This window comes from Cicer arietinum, chromosome 4, assembly GCF_000331145.2.
Source record: "Cicer arietinum cultivar CDC Frontier isolate Library 1 chromosome 4, Cicar.CDCFrontier_v2.0, whole genome shotgun sequence".
Lineage (NCBI taxonomy): Eukaryota > Viridiplantae > Streptophyta > Magnoliopsida > Fabales > Fabaceae > Cicer > Cicer arietinum.
Window position 1 is genome coordinate 48,425,010 of NC_021163.2, and position 15,086 is coordinate 48,440,095.

The following is a 15,086-nucleotide window of genomic DNA, read 5'->3' on the forward strand; positions in this document are numbered from 1 at the left end:
TGATTGAAATCAAGTAGTTGCATCTTCATTTGAAATATGTATTCCTGGGTGAAGAAGATAAGAATCCTGCCATAATTAGTGCAAGCTTGAGTGAGTTACAAGAAGAAAAGTTGTTGAGAATTCTGAGGAAGCATAAGGGTGCCATCGGTTGGTCCATTGAGGACTTGAAGGGAATAAGTCCGAACTTTTGTATGCACAAAATCCTAATGGAGGACAATCACAAACTGGTAGTACAACCCAAAGAAGATTGAATCCGTCAATGAAAGAAGTGATTAGGAAAGAAGTGGTAAAGCTCCTAGAAGTCGATCCCGTTTACGCCATTTCAGACAGCCCTTGTGTGAGTTTCGTCCAAGTTGTACCAAAAAAGGGTGGATCGACCGTCATCACAAATGAAAAGAACGAGCTAATTCCTACATGAACAGTTACAGGCTGGAGAGTGTGTATTGACTATAGAAGGTTGAACAGTGCTACGAGAAAGGATCATTTCCCGCTCCATTTCATTGATCAGATGCTTGAGCAGCTAGCCGGACATGAGTGTTACTGCTTCCTAGATGGCTATTCGGGATACAATTAGATAGCTGTGGCACCCGAGGATCAAGAGAAAACTGCATTCACATGTCCGTATGGGGTGTTTGCTTATCGACGAATTTCGTTTGGGCTGTGTAATGCACCTGCCACATTTCAAAGGTGCATGATGTCCATATTCTCTGATATGATTGAAAAACATATCGAAGTATTTATGGACGACTTTTCTGTCTTTGGTTCATCTTTTGATAATTGTTTGATTAATTTGTCTCTTATATTAGAAAGGTGTGAAAAATCCAACTTGATCCTAAATTGGGAAAAATGTCATTTTATGGTACGAGAGGGAATTGTATTAGGCCACCGAATTTCCTACAAGGGGATCGAGGTAGACAAGGCCAAAGTTGAAGTTATTGAAAAACTTCCCCCTCCTACCAACAGAAAAGGCATTAGAAGCTTTTTAGGCCACGCTGGATTTTATAGGAGATTTATAAAATATTTTTCTAAAATTGCAAAACCACTCACAAACCTACTTGTGAAAGACACACCTTTCAAATTCAATGAGGATTGTTTGCATGCTTTTAACAATTTGAAAAATAAGTTGATAACTGCTCCCATTATCACTGCACCTGACTGGTCACTACCTTTTGAAATCATGTGTGTTGCAAGTGACAGTGCTATTGGGGCAGTCCTGGGACAAAGAAAAGACAAGATGTTGCATATAATCTACTATGCTAGCCACGTTTTAAATCAGGCACAACACAATTATGCCACAACTGAAAAAGAATTATTAGCTGTAGTTTATGCTTTTGATAAGTTTCAATCATATTTATTAGGATCAAAAGTTATTGTTTACACTGATCATGTTGCCTTCAGGTATTCTATTACTACAAGAATTCGACATTGAGATCCCAGATAAGAAGGGATCAGAGAACACCGTAGCTGACCATCTATCTCGATTGGAGAAAGTTAAGGAGGATGGGGACATTAAACCGATTCGAGACCAATTTGTCGATGAGCACATCTTCGGTATTGTCATGGCACCTTAGTTCGTCGACTTTGCTAATTTTAAGGTAGGTGAGGGAATTCCATCTGATTTCACTTACCAACAACAAAAGAAGTTCATCCATTGATGGGTTGTTGCGAAGGTGTGTGCCCGAGGAGGAGCAAGAAAAGGTATTGTGGCACTGCCACAACTCTGATTATGGGGGTCATTTCAGTGGTGATCGAACTGCAGCAAGAGTTCTCCAATCGGGATTATTTTGGCCTTCATTGTTCAAAGATGCATTCAACTACGTGAAGAAGTGGGATCGATGCCAGCGCACTGGTAATATTTCAAAACGGGATGAGATGTCGCAAAATCCTATATTAGAAGTAGAAGTGTTAGATGTGTGGGGTATTGACTTCATGGGTCCATTTCCATTCTCATATAAAAAAGTTTATATTTTGGTGGCGGTAGATTATGTCTCAAAATGGGTTGAAGCAGTTTCTACTCAAACTAATGATTCGAAACAGGTCATCACATTTCTCAAGAAGAACATATTCACCCGTGGGACCTCACTTTCTAAACCAAAAAATGGATTACCTTCTAAGAAAATATAATGTGCGTCATAGGGTGGCAACCCCATATCACCCACAAACTAGTGGGCAAGTTGAAGTATCCAACGAGCAGCTTAAGCAAATCCTTGAAAAGACAGTGAATGAAAAGAACGAGCTAATTCCTACATGAACAGTTACAGGCTGGAGAGTGTGTATTGACTATAGAAGGTTGAACAGTGCTACGAGAAAGGATCATTTCCCGCTCCATTTCATTGATCAGATGCTTGAGCAGCTAGCCGGACATGAGTGTTACTGCTTCCTAGATGGCTATTCGGGATACAATTAGATAGCTGTGGCACCCGAGGATCAAGAGAAAACTGCATTCACATGTCCGTATGGGGTGTTTGCTTATCGACGAATTTCGTTTGGGCTGTGTAATGCACCTGCCACATTTCAAAGGTGCATGATGTCCATATTCTCTGATATGATTGAAAAACATATCGAAGTATTTATGGACGACTTTTCTGTCTTTGGTTCATCTTTTGATAATTGTTTGATTAATTTGTCTCTTATATTAGAAAGGTGTGAAAAATCCAACTTGATCCTAAATTGGGAAAAATGTCATTTTATGGTACGAGAGGGAATTGTATTAGGCCACCGAATTTCCCACAAGGGGATCGAGGTAGACAAGGCCAAAGTTGAAGTTATTGAAAAACTTCCCCCTCCTACCAACAGAAAAGGCATTAGAAGCTTTTTAGGCCACGCTGGATTTTATAGGAGATTTATAAAATATTTTTCTAAAATTGCAAAACCACTCACAAACCTACTTGTGAAAGACACACCTTTCAAATTCAATGAGGATTGTTTGCATGCTTTTAACAATTTGAAAAATAAGTTGATAACTGCTCCCATTATCACTGCACCTGACTGGTCACTACCTTTTGAAATCATGTGTGTTGCAAGTGACAGTGCTATTGGGGCAGTCCTGGGACAAAGAAAAGACAAGATGTTGCATATAATCTACTATGCTAGCCACGTTTTAAATCAGGCACAACACAATTATGCCACAACTGAAAAAGAATTATTAGCTGTAGTTTATGCTTTTGATAAGTTTCAATCATATTTATTAGGATCAAAAGTTATTGTTTACACTGATCATGTTGCCTTCAGGTATTCTATTACTACAAGAATTCGACATTGAGATCCCAGATAAGAAGGGATCAGAGAACACCGTAGCTGACCATCTATCTCGATTGGAGAAAGTTAAGGAGGATGGGGACATTAAACCGATTCGAGACCAATTTGTCGATGAGCACATCTTCGGTATTGTCATGGCACCTTAGTTCGTCGACTTTGCTAATTTTAAGGTAGGTGAGGGAATTCCATCTGATTTCACTTACCAACAACAAAAGAAGTTCATCCATTGATGGGTTGTTGCGAAGGTGTGTGCCCGAGGAGGAGCAAGAAAAGGTATTGTGGCACTGCCACAACTCTGATTATGGGGGTCATTTCAGTGGTGATCGAACTGCAGCAAGAGTTCTCCAATCGGGATTATTTTGGCCTTCATTGTTCAAAGATGCATTCAACTACGTGAAGAAGTGGGATCGATGCCAGCGCACTGGTAATATTTCAAAACGGGATGAGATGTCGCAAAATCCTATATTAGAAGTAGAAGTGTTAGATGTGTGGGGTATTGACTTCATGGGTCCATTTCCATTCTCATATAAAAAAGTTTATATTTTGGTGGCGGTAGATTATGTCTCAAAATGGGTTGAAGCAGTTTCTACTCAAACTAATGATTCGAAACAGGTCATCACATTTCTCAAGAAGAACATATTCACCCGTGGGACCTCACTTTCTAAACCAAAAAATGGAATACCTTCTAAGAAAATATAATGTGCGTCATAGGGTGGCAACCCCATATCACCCACAAACTAGTGGGCAAGTTGAAGTATCCAACGAGCAGCTTAAGCAAATCCTTGAAAAGACAGTGAATGCCTCACGAAAAGATTGTTTAACGAAACTTGATGATGCACTTTGGGCCAACCGAACAACTTTTAAAACCTCCCTTGGTATGTCGCCATATCAAATCGTGTATGGTAAAGCCTGTCATTTGCCGCTTGAACTGGAGAATCGAGCATTTTGGGCGACAAAATACTTGAATTTTGACTTGGTTCAGGCATGCGAATCAAGAATTCTTCAGCTTCACGAGTTAGAGGAGTTCCAGAATTTTGCATATGAGAACACCAAGATATATAAAGAATAAACCAAGAAATGACATGACAAAAAAATTAAATTCAAGGAATTCAAAGAAGGAGAACTAGTCCTTCTATTCAACTCAAGATTGAAGCTGTTTCCAAGAAAACTAAAGTCAATATGGTCGGACCCCTTCAAGATAATCAAGGTATTTCCATACGGTGCTGTGGAGTTGAAAGATACACACTCAAATCAGAAAATGGACGAAGGCTCAAATCTTATTTAGGGGTAGAGTCAAAACTTTCGATGAAGTCCATCCATCTGATCACCACTTGAAGAGTGGAATGTCAAGCTCAAGACACTAAACGAGCGCTTATTGGGAGGCAACCCAAATTCGTATCCTTTGCACCTTATTTATTTATTTATTTATTTATTGCATTTCAGATTCATTTTACTCCATTTAGTTCCAATTTTAATTTCTAATCGCTAGTTATATTAGTTCTTGATGTTTGGTATGAAGTGATTTTACTATTCAGAGCGGCAACATTCGCACTTGAAGCGCGTCCTGTGCGCTTGAAGCGAATTTCGCGTGATTTCTCATTGTAATTGCGCGCCTGAAGCGCGTCCCGTGCGCTTGAAGCGCATTTCGCGTGATTTCTCAATGTAATCGCGCGCCTGAAGCGCGTCCCGTGCGCTTGAAGCGCATTTCGCGTAATTTCTCACTGTAATCACGCGCCTGAAGCGCGTCTGAAGTGATTGAAGCGCGTCTGAAGCGCTTGAAGCGCATTGTTGGGTTTAAAACCCATGTATCTTCACATAAAGCTCCCCTCCCCCATTATTACCTCTCCAAACCTTCCTCCATTATCATCAAAGGTCAGTTTCCCTCTCTTCACACAATCTCAAGTAAGTTTCCCTCTCATATCCAACATTCTTCCATCCTCAAGTAAGTTTTCCCCAATTGCTAATATCAACTCCTCCTTGTTCATTGATGCATGTGGGTTCTTTAAATTCAAATTCGTGCTAGTATTAAAACTTGTTCATACATGCATGTTGCTTTCTGAGGTTGAATGTGTGTTAATGTTGCATGTTTGTGGATTGTTGATATATTTCATGCTTGTATTCCACCTGTTTGTCAAAATGACACAACCACTTTTGCACCTTAGTTACTGTAAGACCCATAATTTTAAAGTACCCTTTAATGTATTTTTGGTGTATTTTGGATTTTGGCTCGGAGGCTTTTTAAGCCAAAGTTAATAATATTTTGGAGTTTTATAATCAAAAAGATATTTCGATGCCAATTAGAATTTCTCGTCGATAAATAAATTGAATTTAACTGCGGAAAATCCTTTACGGAGAATTTGAGGCGTTTCGGGTGAAACGGTAATTTAATAAATATCTAGATTTTGAGATATTTGTTAAGTTATATTTATTATATTTATATATGTTTGTTTGGAGGGAAAAAGAAAGGAAAACTAGAAGGAAGGAAAAGGAAAAGAAAATAGTATATAAAGGAAGGAAGGAAAAAGGAAGAAAGGAAAAACAAAGGAAAGAAAAAGAAAGGAAGGAAATTTCCAATTTTCCATCTCCTTCGTCAGACCACCGTGAAACCAAAATCCATCCTTCTCCATTTTTCGTTTTCGTTGCTTCCTTTTCTTCAAAGCTAGTGACCCAAGGTTGGGTGAGAGTTAGATCAAGGTTTTCGCAACTCCACTATTCCTCTTTGATTCGAAAACGAAGAAAAACGGTTTTGAGATCCAAACACAAACCCCTCCGTTTCTTCTAGATCCAAGCTTCATTCCGCGAAGAGTTAGAAGGGAAAGTTGCTCACTACCACGCTACGGTGCTAGGGGACCAATTTGGAGGCGACGTTGCGAGCGGAGATTTTTACCGGATTTGCTCGCGGTACCGGAAACGCACGTTAAAGCTAACGTTGAGGTAAGGGCTCCTTCCAAACTTCTAGTTTGCATTTAGGGACTTATCTGTGGTTGTGTGGGAAGGAATTTGTTAGGGTTAAATGTATCGATTTGGGGAAAAACCAAACTAGTGCGTTATGGGTAACAACCTTAGAGTTAGGTTTTGTTTATATTGATGAATGTTTCGTGGTAAATGAATTTGAATGTCATTGTGTGTGATTATGAGTAAATGAAATTTGATGTATCTGTGTGTTATGTTGCTTTGATTTGTGTTCGTTGTTTTTGACATGCTCTTAATTGATATTGATGAAATTTGATATGTGTATGGTTGGATTTGTGAATAAATGAATTGATATGTTTTGATGTGAGAATTTGTTGAGTTTGTGTTGTGTGAAATTTGAAAACCATTAAGTTAAATGAGTATTAAGAATGGGGAATCTCTTAATGTCTCGTTTACTTAATGTGCGTTTGTTTGTGAAAAATCGTTTAAGTTAACTGGGCGTTAAGAATGGGGAATCTCTTAATGTCTCGTTTACTTAATGTGCGTTTGTTTGTGAAAAATCGTTTAAGTTAACTGGGCGTTAAGAATGGGGAATCTCTTAATGTCTCGTTTACTTAATGTGCGTTTGTTTGTGAAAAATCGTTTAAGTTAACTGGGCGTTAAGAATGGGGAATCTCTTAATGTCTCGGTTACTTAATATTTTGTTTTAAAGAAAAATCGTTTAAGTTAACTGGGCGTTAAGAATGGGGAATCTCTTAATGTCTCGGTTACTTAATATTTTGTTTTAAAGAAAAATCGTTTAAGTTAACTGGGCGTTAAGAATGGGGAATCTCTTAATGTCTCGGTTACTTAATATTTTGTTTTGAAAACCGTTTAAGTTAACTGGACGTTAAGGAGGGGGAATCTCTTAATGTCTCGGTTACTTAATATTTTGTTTTAAAGAAAAATCGTTTAAGTTAACTGGGCGTTAAGAATGGGGAATCTCTTAATGTCTCGGTTACTTAATATTTTGTTTTGAAAACCGTTTAAGTTAACTGGACGTTAAGGAGGGGGAATCTCTTAATGTCTCGGTTACTTAACATTTTGTTTTGAAAACCGTTTAAGTTAACTGGGCGTTAAGAATGGGGAATCTCTTAATGTCTCGGTTACTTATTATTTTGTTTGGAAAATTGTTTAAGTTAACTGGGCGTTAAGAATGGGGAATCTCTTAATGTCTCGGTTACTTATTATTTTGTTTGGAAAATTGTTTAAGTTAACTGGGCGTTGAGAATGGGGAATCTCTTAATGTCTCGGTTACTTAATGTTCGTTTTTGAAAATCGTTTCAGTAAATGAGTATTAAGAATGGGGAATCTCTTAATGACTTATTTACTGAATGTTTTGTCTTGAAAATCGTTAAGTTAAATGAGAATTAAGAATGGGGAATCTCTTAATGTCTCGCTTTTTTATGTGTGTTTCGGTAAATCGTGCTGACCCGGGATAGGTGGCACCTTGGTAAACAGTACGGGCCCGTGATAGGCAGTACGTTTACGATTTACGTTTGGTAAGTCGTGCTGACCCGGGATGGGTGGCACCTCGGTAAACAGTACGGACCCGTGATAGGTAGTACGTTTACGACTTACGTTCCTGAGGGAATTGTGTTTGGTAAGTTGTGCTGACCCGGGATAGGTGGCACCTCGGTAAACAGTACGGACCCGTGATAGGTAGTACGTTTACGACTTACGTTCCTGCGGGAATTGCGTTTGTCCGTGAGAGACTGCGCAGGGGTTTGTCCGTGAGAGACTACGCCCTGGTTTAAGTTAGATGAGAATTAAGAATGGGGAATCTCTTAATGTCTCGTTTACTCGTGTATGTTTTGGTAAGTTGTGCTGACCCGGGATAGGTGGCACCTCGGTAAACGGTACGGACCCGTGATAGGTAGTACGTTTACGACTTACGTTCCTGAGGGAATTGTGTTTGTCCGCGAGAGACTACACCCTGTTGATTTGTGAACTGTTGGTTCATTTTGTTTGTGTAGTAATGTGTTATAAATGCTAAGTGTTATGTTTTGGAATTTGGTGATAACATGTTTGATTGCAATACCATTTCGAAATCCATGATGTCGTAGTAATTGTGTTATCAGTGTTAAGTGTTAAGAATTGGGATTATGCATGAATGTGATTGAGTTAGTTTATGAATTTTTGAAAGAATACACAGGTAAATCGATTTCCCAATCGATTGGATAGTAAACAGGGACTTGGCCAAATGGACAAAATCGATTAGCCAATCGATTTTGTAATCAGTTTTTCGAAAATCATTTACGAAATCGATTGCCCAATCGATTGGGCCTAAGTCAGGGACTCATCCATATTCGACCAAATCGATTTGGAAATCGATTGGCCATTAAGTCAGGGGCTCAGCTACCCTGTCAATCGATTTCCCAATCGATTGAATCAAGCCAGAGTTCAAAATTTCACTAAAAACCTTCAGGAAATCGATTTGGAAATCGATTGGTATTAAGTCAGGGGCTCAGTACTCACTCAATCGATTTCCCAATCGATTGATTTCAGCCCAGGATTCTGTTTCATCAAAATCCTTCACCCCAATCGATTGCCTAATCGATTGGCTCAGTGAAAATCCTCAGTTTTAGTTGTATGACTGTTTGCTCATGAAACTATCCATGTCTTGATTTGTTATGTTATAATTAGGGGATTGAGAACCTCATTTTACTTTCATTTTAACTGGCAAAGTATTGTATGAACTTTTCGCATATTGAAAATCCTGCTAAGGTGCATGCTTAGTTGAAAAGTTATTTTAGCATTTAAAACTTAAATGTTATGTGTTAACTGTTATTTTCGGTTGGTGACCTTTACAATTATTGTGGAAATCTGGGCTTTGCCCTCAGATGAGAGTCAGGACGATCTTACCGGTTCGTACCCTACGGACGGAAATGGAGATGGGAACGCTTGACTGCAGCTACGATAGGGGGATCTCACGGGGCGCGTGGAGATTAGTCAGGGTGTTTAATTGTTTTGTAAAATGATCAGACTAGGTTGTCACAGAGGGAACAGATGTCTTTCTTTTGTATTGCATTTATTTTAAAATGGAAGAATGTACCTATACTAATATTGTCAACTTGACATGTTATTTTCGATGGGTTACATGTACCATTTGTTGTTGGGTAAATGGTTTGGATTTATAATTGGAGTAACTTTTCCGCTGCCTGTAAATTATAATGACTCAATTATTTATCCAAAGGCATTTCTTTATTTATTCCTCTGTTTTAGTTTAATTACTTTTAAAAAAAAAATATACCCTCGCTTTGAAAAACGGGGTGTTACAGTTACTACAAAATACATACTGCACTCCAACTGTTTGTTAAAATGACAAACCCAATGTATATGCACTGCTATCATTTAGAGTTTGGTTGGACAAACTCAAGGCCATTCATGTTGTTATTTTTCCAAGGGAAACCATGCTTAAACTAATTATCTCTAACTTGGAATATTTTGAACCCTGGGTGTGAATAATTGTTTTGCAGGACCTAATGGCAATCCAACAAAAAGAAAAACGAACTAAGATCGCAAGTACGTCCTCCTCCCACCCGCACAATACATTCTTATTCAAGACCATGGCAACACAAGAGTTTCATGTCAAACTCCCTACAATCAAGAAGTTTGTGAGTGAGAAAAACTTTAAGTTGGAAGCCAATGAATTTGTTGACATCCAGGCAATGATTGCGGCCAGAGGATGGGAAAAGGTAACCACATTCATCACCACAGCAAGCAAGTCATTAGTAGTGGAATTCTTCTCCAATGCCTTTGATATGAAGTTTGACAACCCAGTTCCACATGATCAATTTGTGAGGGAAAAAATGGTACCCTTCACGCCCCAAGTCATCAATGAAATTTTTGGTCTGTCGAACTATCAGGATTGCCGTTTTCAAGCTATGGTGGACCACATCATAAAAGTAGACACTTAGGAGATCCTACGCATTTTATGCAGACCAGGCACAAATTGGATTCGAAATAGGGATGACTCAGTTAGGAAACTGCGCTCATTGGATATCAACCCAATTGCAAAAGCATGGAGCACCTTTGTTCATCACACGCTACTTCCATGTTCCAATGTGTCAAATATAACATTTCACAGAGCATGCCTACTACTTGCCATCATAAAATGCGACAGAATCAATGTGGGCGTGCTACTAGCTGATAATCTTTGGGGGACAACAACTCTTGATCCTCCGACACGCTACTTCCATCAGGCTTCCCTGATAAGAAAACTATGTGAGCAGGTGAGAGTGTCACCTAAGTAGGTTGAAGAAATGGCGAAACCTGCTACACCAATCACTGCTAAGTGGATAGAAAAACACTCTATGATTTCGACAGACGATCCTGGTGCCCCACCAGCAGCGATGACAGCAGAGGAAAACACTGAACCACCTGAACCACATCACCACCCTCCACATCCATCACAACTCTCTACCGAGGAAAGATGTGGCAGACTGTAAACTATGATGGAACAATTGATGATTGAACAGCGAGATGGACAAGCCATAATAGAACTGGGGATGACCAATCTATATCGAGCCTTTGCTTCTTCTAAACAGACACCAGGAGGCATGTTTTATGCTGATCTATTTGCACCTCATCAATATACTGGCGACCAAACAGGAGCAGATGATCTAAACGAGAACCCCTGAATTTCTAAACCGAGAGAAGTTTTCTTTCCTTTGTTTTTTTTTTTTTTCGTTTTCTTTGTTTTATTTTAGTCTATTTGATTTTCTTTTCCTTACATATATTTTTCTTCTTTTTCCTTTCGCTAAATGTGTACTATGATGAAAAAGTTGTAATATCTTGCACTTGATCATAAAGTTTATGTTTGGGATTTCGAAAGTTAAATTTCATTTCTTAGATTATGTTATTGCTCAAGTCGACAAGCCTTCCTAATGCATACATTCTTGATTAGTGAATGGTTGTAGAAGGCTAATATGCCATCAATTTTTCAAAAATACAATTTTAACTTTTCAGAGGCATGTTTGGCATTATTTTGATTGTTCATACTCTCTATTAATATCATAATTGTGAGTTTTTGAGCCTAAACACTTAAATTCTTTGTTGTGTGATTATCTAGACATGTGTTATCCCTTCAGAACTTGCACTAATTCTGACTTGCATCACTTGTAATTTATGCATACATTGAGGCAATATTATTTGGTCGTTTGAGCCTTTCTAACTACTCTTTGAAAATGTTATCCTTTGCTAGCCTCTTTGAGCCTTGCCATTTTCTTTCGGTAACTAGCCACATTACAAACCAAAGACCCTACTTTAATTACATCACCTTACTTGGAGTTAGGTAGGAAAATTTTGTCTTGTGTTGGTAAAATTCTAAGTTTGGGGTTGCTCATGGGATAACAACCTTTTAAGTTTGGGGTGGTGATTCTCACAAAAAAAAAAGAAGAAAAAAAAATCAGTTTGTATACTGTGGAAAATAATATCTTCTTGGTTCTTTTGTCAATGTTTGAGAATCTCCAGAATGAGAAGGTGAGGAAAAAAAAATGGTAGAATAATTTGGAAATGTATGCCTAACTCCAAGTAGTAAAGCCTACTATCCCAAAATGTTCTACCCTTACCTAAGCCCCATTACAACCCGAAAGTCCTCCAAAAATGTATGTGTTTACTGCATTGTGATTGCTAACTAGAATTTTTTCAAGCCTATGATAGCGTGATGCATGTTCTAGGATTTGAGTGATAAATTCATAACCCTTTCTAAACTCTTGAGAGAAATTTTGGTGAGATTGTGTGAAAAGAGAGTTGAATTTGATAAATGAATGCTAAGGTGTACAAATCTTGTTGTTTTAGTAAACAACCATAGAGCATGATGAATATTCTGCAGTAGTAGGAACTTTGAGAATTGAGTTTGATTTGATTTGATTTGAGAAATTGAATTTAAGTTTGCTTTTAACGGTATCAAATATGAAATTAATTGTTGCTTGGGGACAAAAAATAGATTAAGTTTGGGGTTGTGATAACTCTTCATCAAATGCATATTTTCCCACTGTTTTAGGCTTATTTATCTTCAATCATTAGTTAAATTAAGGAGTTATTTGATATATTTTCTTGATTTTTGTTCTTTGAGTTAATAAAATGTCTTGTGTTTTTATTTCATTGATTAAGTAGGAATCTTATCATAATTTTACATTACATTTTGTTTTAGTGCAGTGCTGAATTTTGGTGAGAAATCAACATGACATATGTAGAGTATTGCAGCCATATCTGGAGTTGCAGATGTCCAATTGGAGTCAAACCAAGTGAAAATGAAAAGCTATGATCCATAGCTACAACGTTCGTGAAGACACCGGAACCAAATTCAGACTCGAAAGTGGAGTAAAATGCAGTATATATCAGACATCAGATGTTATGCGCCTGAAGCGTGCCAGCTGCGCCTAAGGCGCATTTCCAGCCTTTCAGCACTCTCTAGGCGCGCATGGGGTGCAAATCCTGCGCCTGGGGCACGCTACGCGTATCAGCATTCATAAAAATGCAATTCTTCACTACTTAGGGATCTTTTTGACTATTGGGAAGTTGAGAGACTTGTGCCCTATCAAAGAAAAAAAAGACGTCCGTTTCTAACGCCATTGGAGCAGTTTTATCAAGAATCATTCATGAATCTTTCTTGTAATTCTTCTCTAATCTCTATCTTTTATATCTCTGTCATGAGTAACTAAACCCTATTTTTTAGGGATGAGTAACAAGATGAAACCCTTATTTTTATGATTTGATTTCTAGTTATATGAATGAGTTTATTGAATTATTTTTCTCACCTCTGTGCTTAAATGCTTTTTTATTGCTTGATCAACACTAAAATGTTCTATGATTTGTATTTTGAAACGGAAGTGGACTTTACGAATGCTTGAGATGAAAAATTCATAAATTTGTAGTCTAGATATAGATGCATGTCATGAAACTAATTAAATTAGTTGCACATGCAATAGTTTAAAAAGAGAATTCCTGTACGGTAATGCTTAATTCTAATCTTAAATCTACTAAAGAATTAGGGGTTACTTTGGAATTAAAGGTTCTATCACTAAGATATTAGGGCAAGAATAATAAAGAGAATTCAGTAATAATTCAATAAAGAAATTCAATAACTAGGATCAAATTAGACACCAAGGTTGGATTCGAAGTGAAACTCATCCCTGACATTTTTCTTATTATAAAAGGTCAATTTTATTTCTGTTATTAATTCTAAATATTGTTTCAACCAACTTGAGAAATTTTTGTTCAATTTTAGTAATTAAATATAATTCGATAGTAAAATGCAATCCTTGAGTTCGACACTCGGTACTACAGTTTTATTATTACTTGCAACGATTCAATACACTTGCTGAAACACTATCACTATTAAGCTCTTCAAAATTGATATTAGAATCAGAATTAAAATCTAAATTAACATGTTTGTCATCATCAAAAAGGGGGAGATTGTTAAGACAAACTCTCAAATTAAAGTTTTGAAGAAAATAAACAAAGGTTAATTAAAAATGTTAATTATGATTTTAAAATGTTATGTTAATTTAACTTGTGCTTTTGAATGAATTAATTCAAAGATAGGAGTCAAGCAAAACAAAGAAAACAGTTAAAAACTCAACAAATAAAGAAACAAGAATATTATGGACAAAACGGAGAACGATCTCCAGGTTCAAGACTGATCATTGCAACCTCTTAACCAATCAATCTCCACTATTTCAACGAAGCTTTTACCTCTGAATTTTATACTAAGTTCATCAGTACATGGCAAGGAACAAGTAAGATCCATTTTAGTCAAAGAAGATTTTTCAAATCATTAAGATAAAAGGTCTCAAATCAAGCTAGTTGAAACAATTTGAATCTTCTTCAGCCAAACTGTCAAGAAAGTTTAATCAATCTTGATCTGTACAAGACATCATGAAGATATCTAGAATGATCAAAACTGATCCTCCAAATTGATCATTAATCTCCAGAGAGTTCAAACTGACAAAACCAGATTGATAATTAATCTTTGTTTCTGCAGAATTTTAGCATTGATCTCCTTACTTCTGCAAAAGTTTATAATCATTCACCAAACTGTTTTGGACAGAATCAAGGCTCTAGATCGAAGCTGTAACATCAATGATTAAATGAGAAGCTTGTAGAATCATTAAACTCAAAGGCAAATTGATCAAAGAAGTCTATAACAACATTAGTCAAAACAGATTCAAAATGTTCAAAGGTTGTAATATTTTTAATCATATATATTAGTTTTGGTCAAAACTGACAGAGCACTACCAACAGCTCTTTTGACCATTATTAAATGCTCCAAGCGCCTATAAAAGAAAGGTCAATGTCCAGGAAAAATGCAGAAGTTCAAGTGCTATCAAGTCCCATAAATCATTCACATTCACATACTTGGAATTCTCATTTTCAAAAAGAAGAATCAGTTATGAACTTTTATATCACACTGTGTTATTTCTTATTGAATTCTTTCTAAAGAATCGAATCTTAAACAAGAGTTGAGACATCTCAGATTCTATCAAAACAATCTCATCATTATTGTAAAACTCAAACTATAAGAGTTTAAGTATAGTTTGAATAGATTCTAACGAATCCTATCAAGATCGATAGGTGATTAATTTAATTTCTGGGTGGAAAGAAATATAACTTGTAACAGATCAAGGTTGATCTAAGCTAGGTGTTGTAAAATCAAGAAGGTTCTTTGTTTTGAACACTTAGTGGATAATCTCACAGTTGTGAGGACTGGACGTAGCCTGAGTTGGGTGAACCAGGATATATCTTTGTGTGATATTCATTCTCTTATCTCTTTATTTATTAAGCTTAATTGATTAACTGAGATAAAACATAAACTGAATTTCTATTTTTTAAGCTAACCAAGAACGTTCTCCGTTTTCTGGTAAAAACCA

At 37.0% G+C, this 15,086-nt stretch overlaps 1 protein-coding gene across 1 annotated transcript; it reads left to right on the forward strand.

Moving 5' to 3' along the window:
• The first annotated feature begins 259 nt into the window (after nt 1-259).
• On the forward strand, nt 260-4,327 carry LOC140920093 (uncharacterized). Its single transcript, XM_073367407.1, has 7 exons — nt 260-337; nt 575-733; nt 1,359-1,570; nt 1,743-1,918; nt 3,232-3,403; nt 3,576-3,737; nt 3,871-4,327. The coding sequence occupies exons 1-7, from the start codon at nt 260-262 to the stop codon at nt 4,325-4,327; spliced, it is 1,416 nt and encodes a 471-aa protein (XP_073223508.1).
• Nucleotides 4,328-15,086: the final 10,759 nt, after the last annotated feature.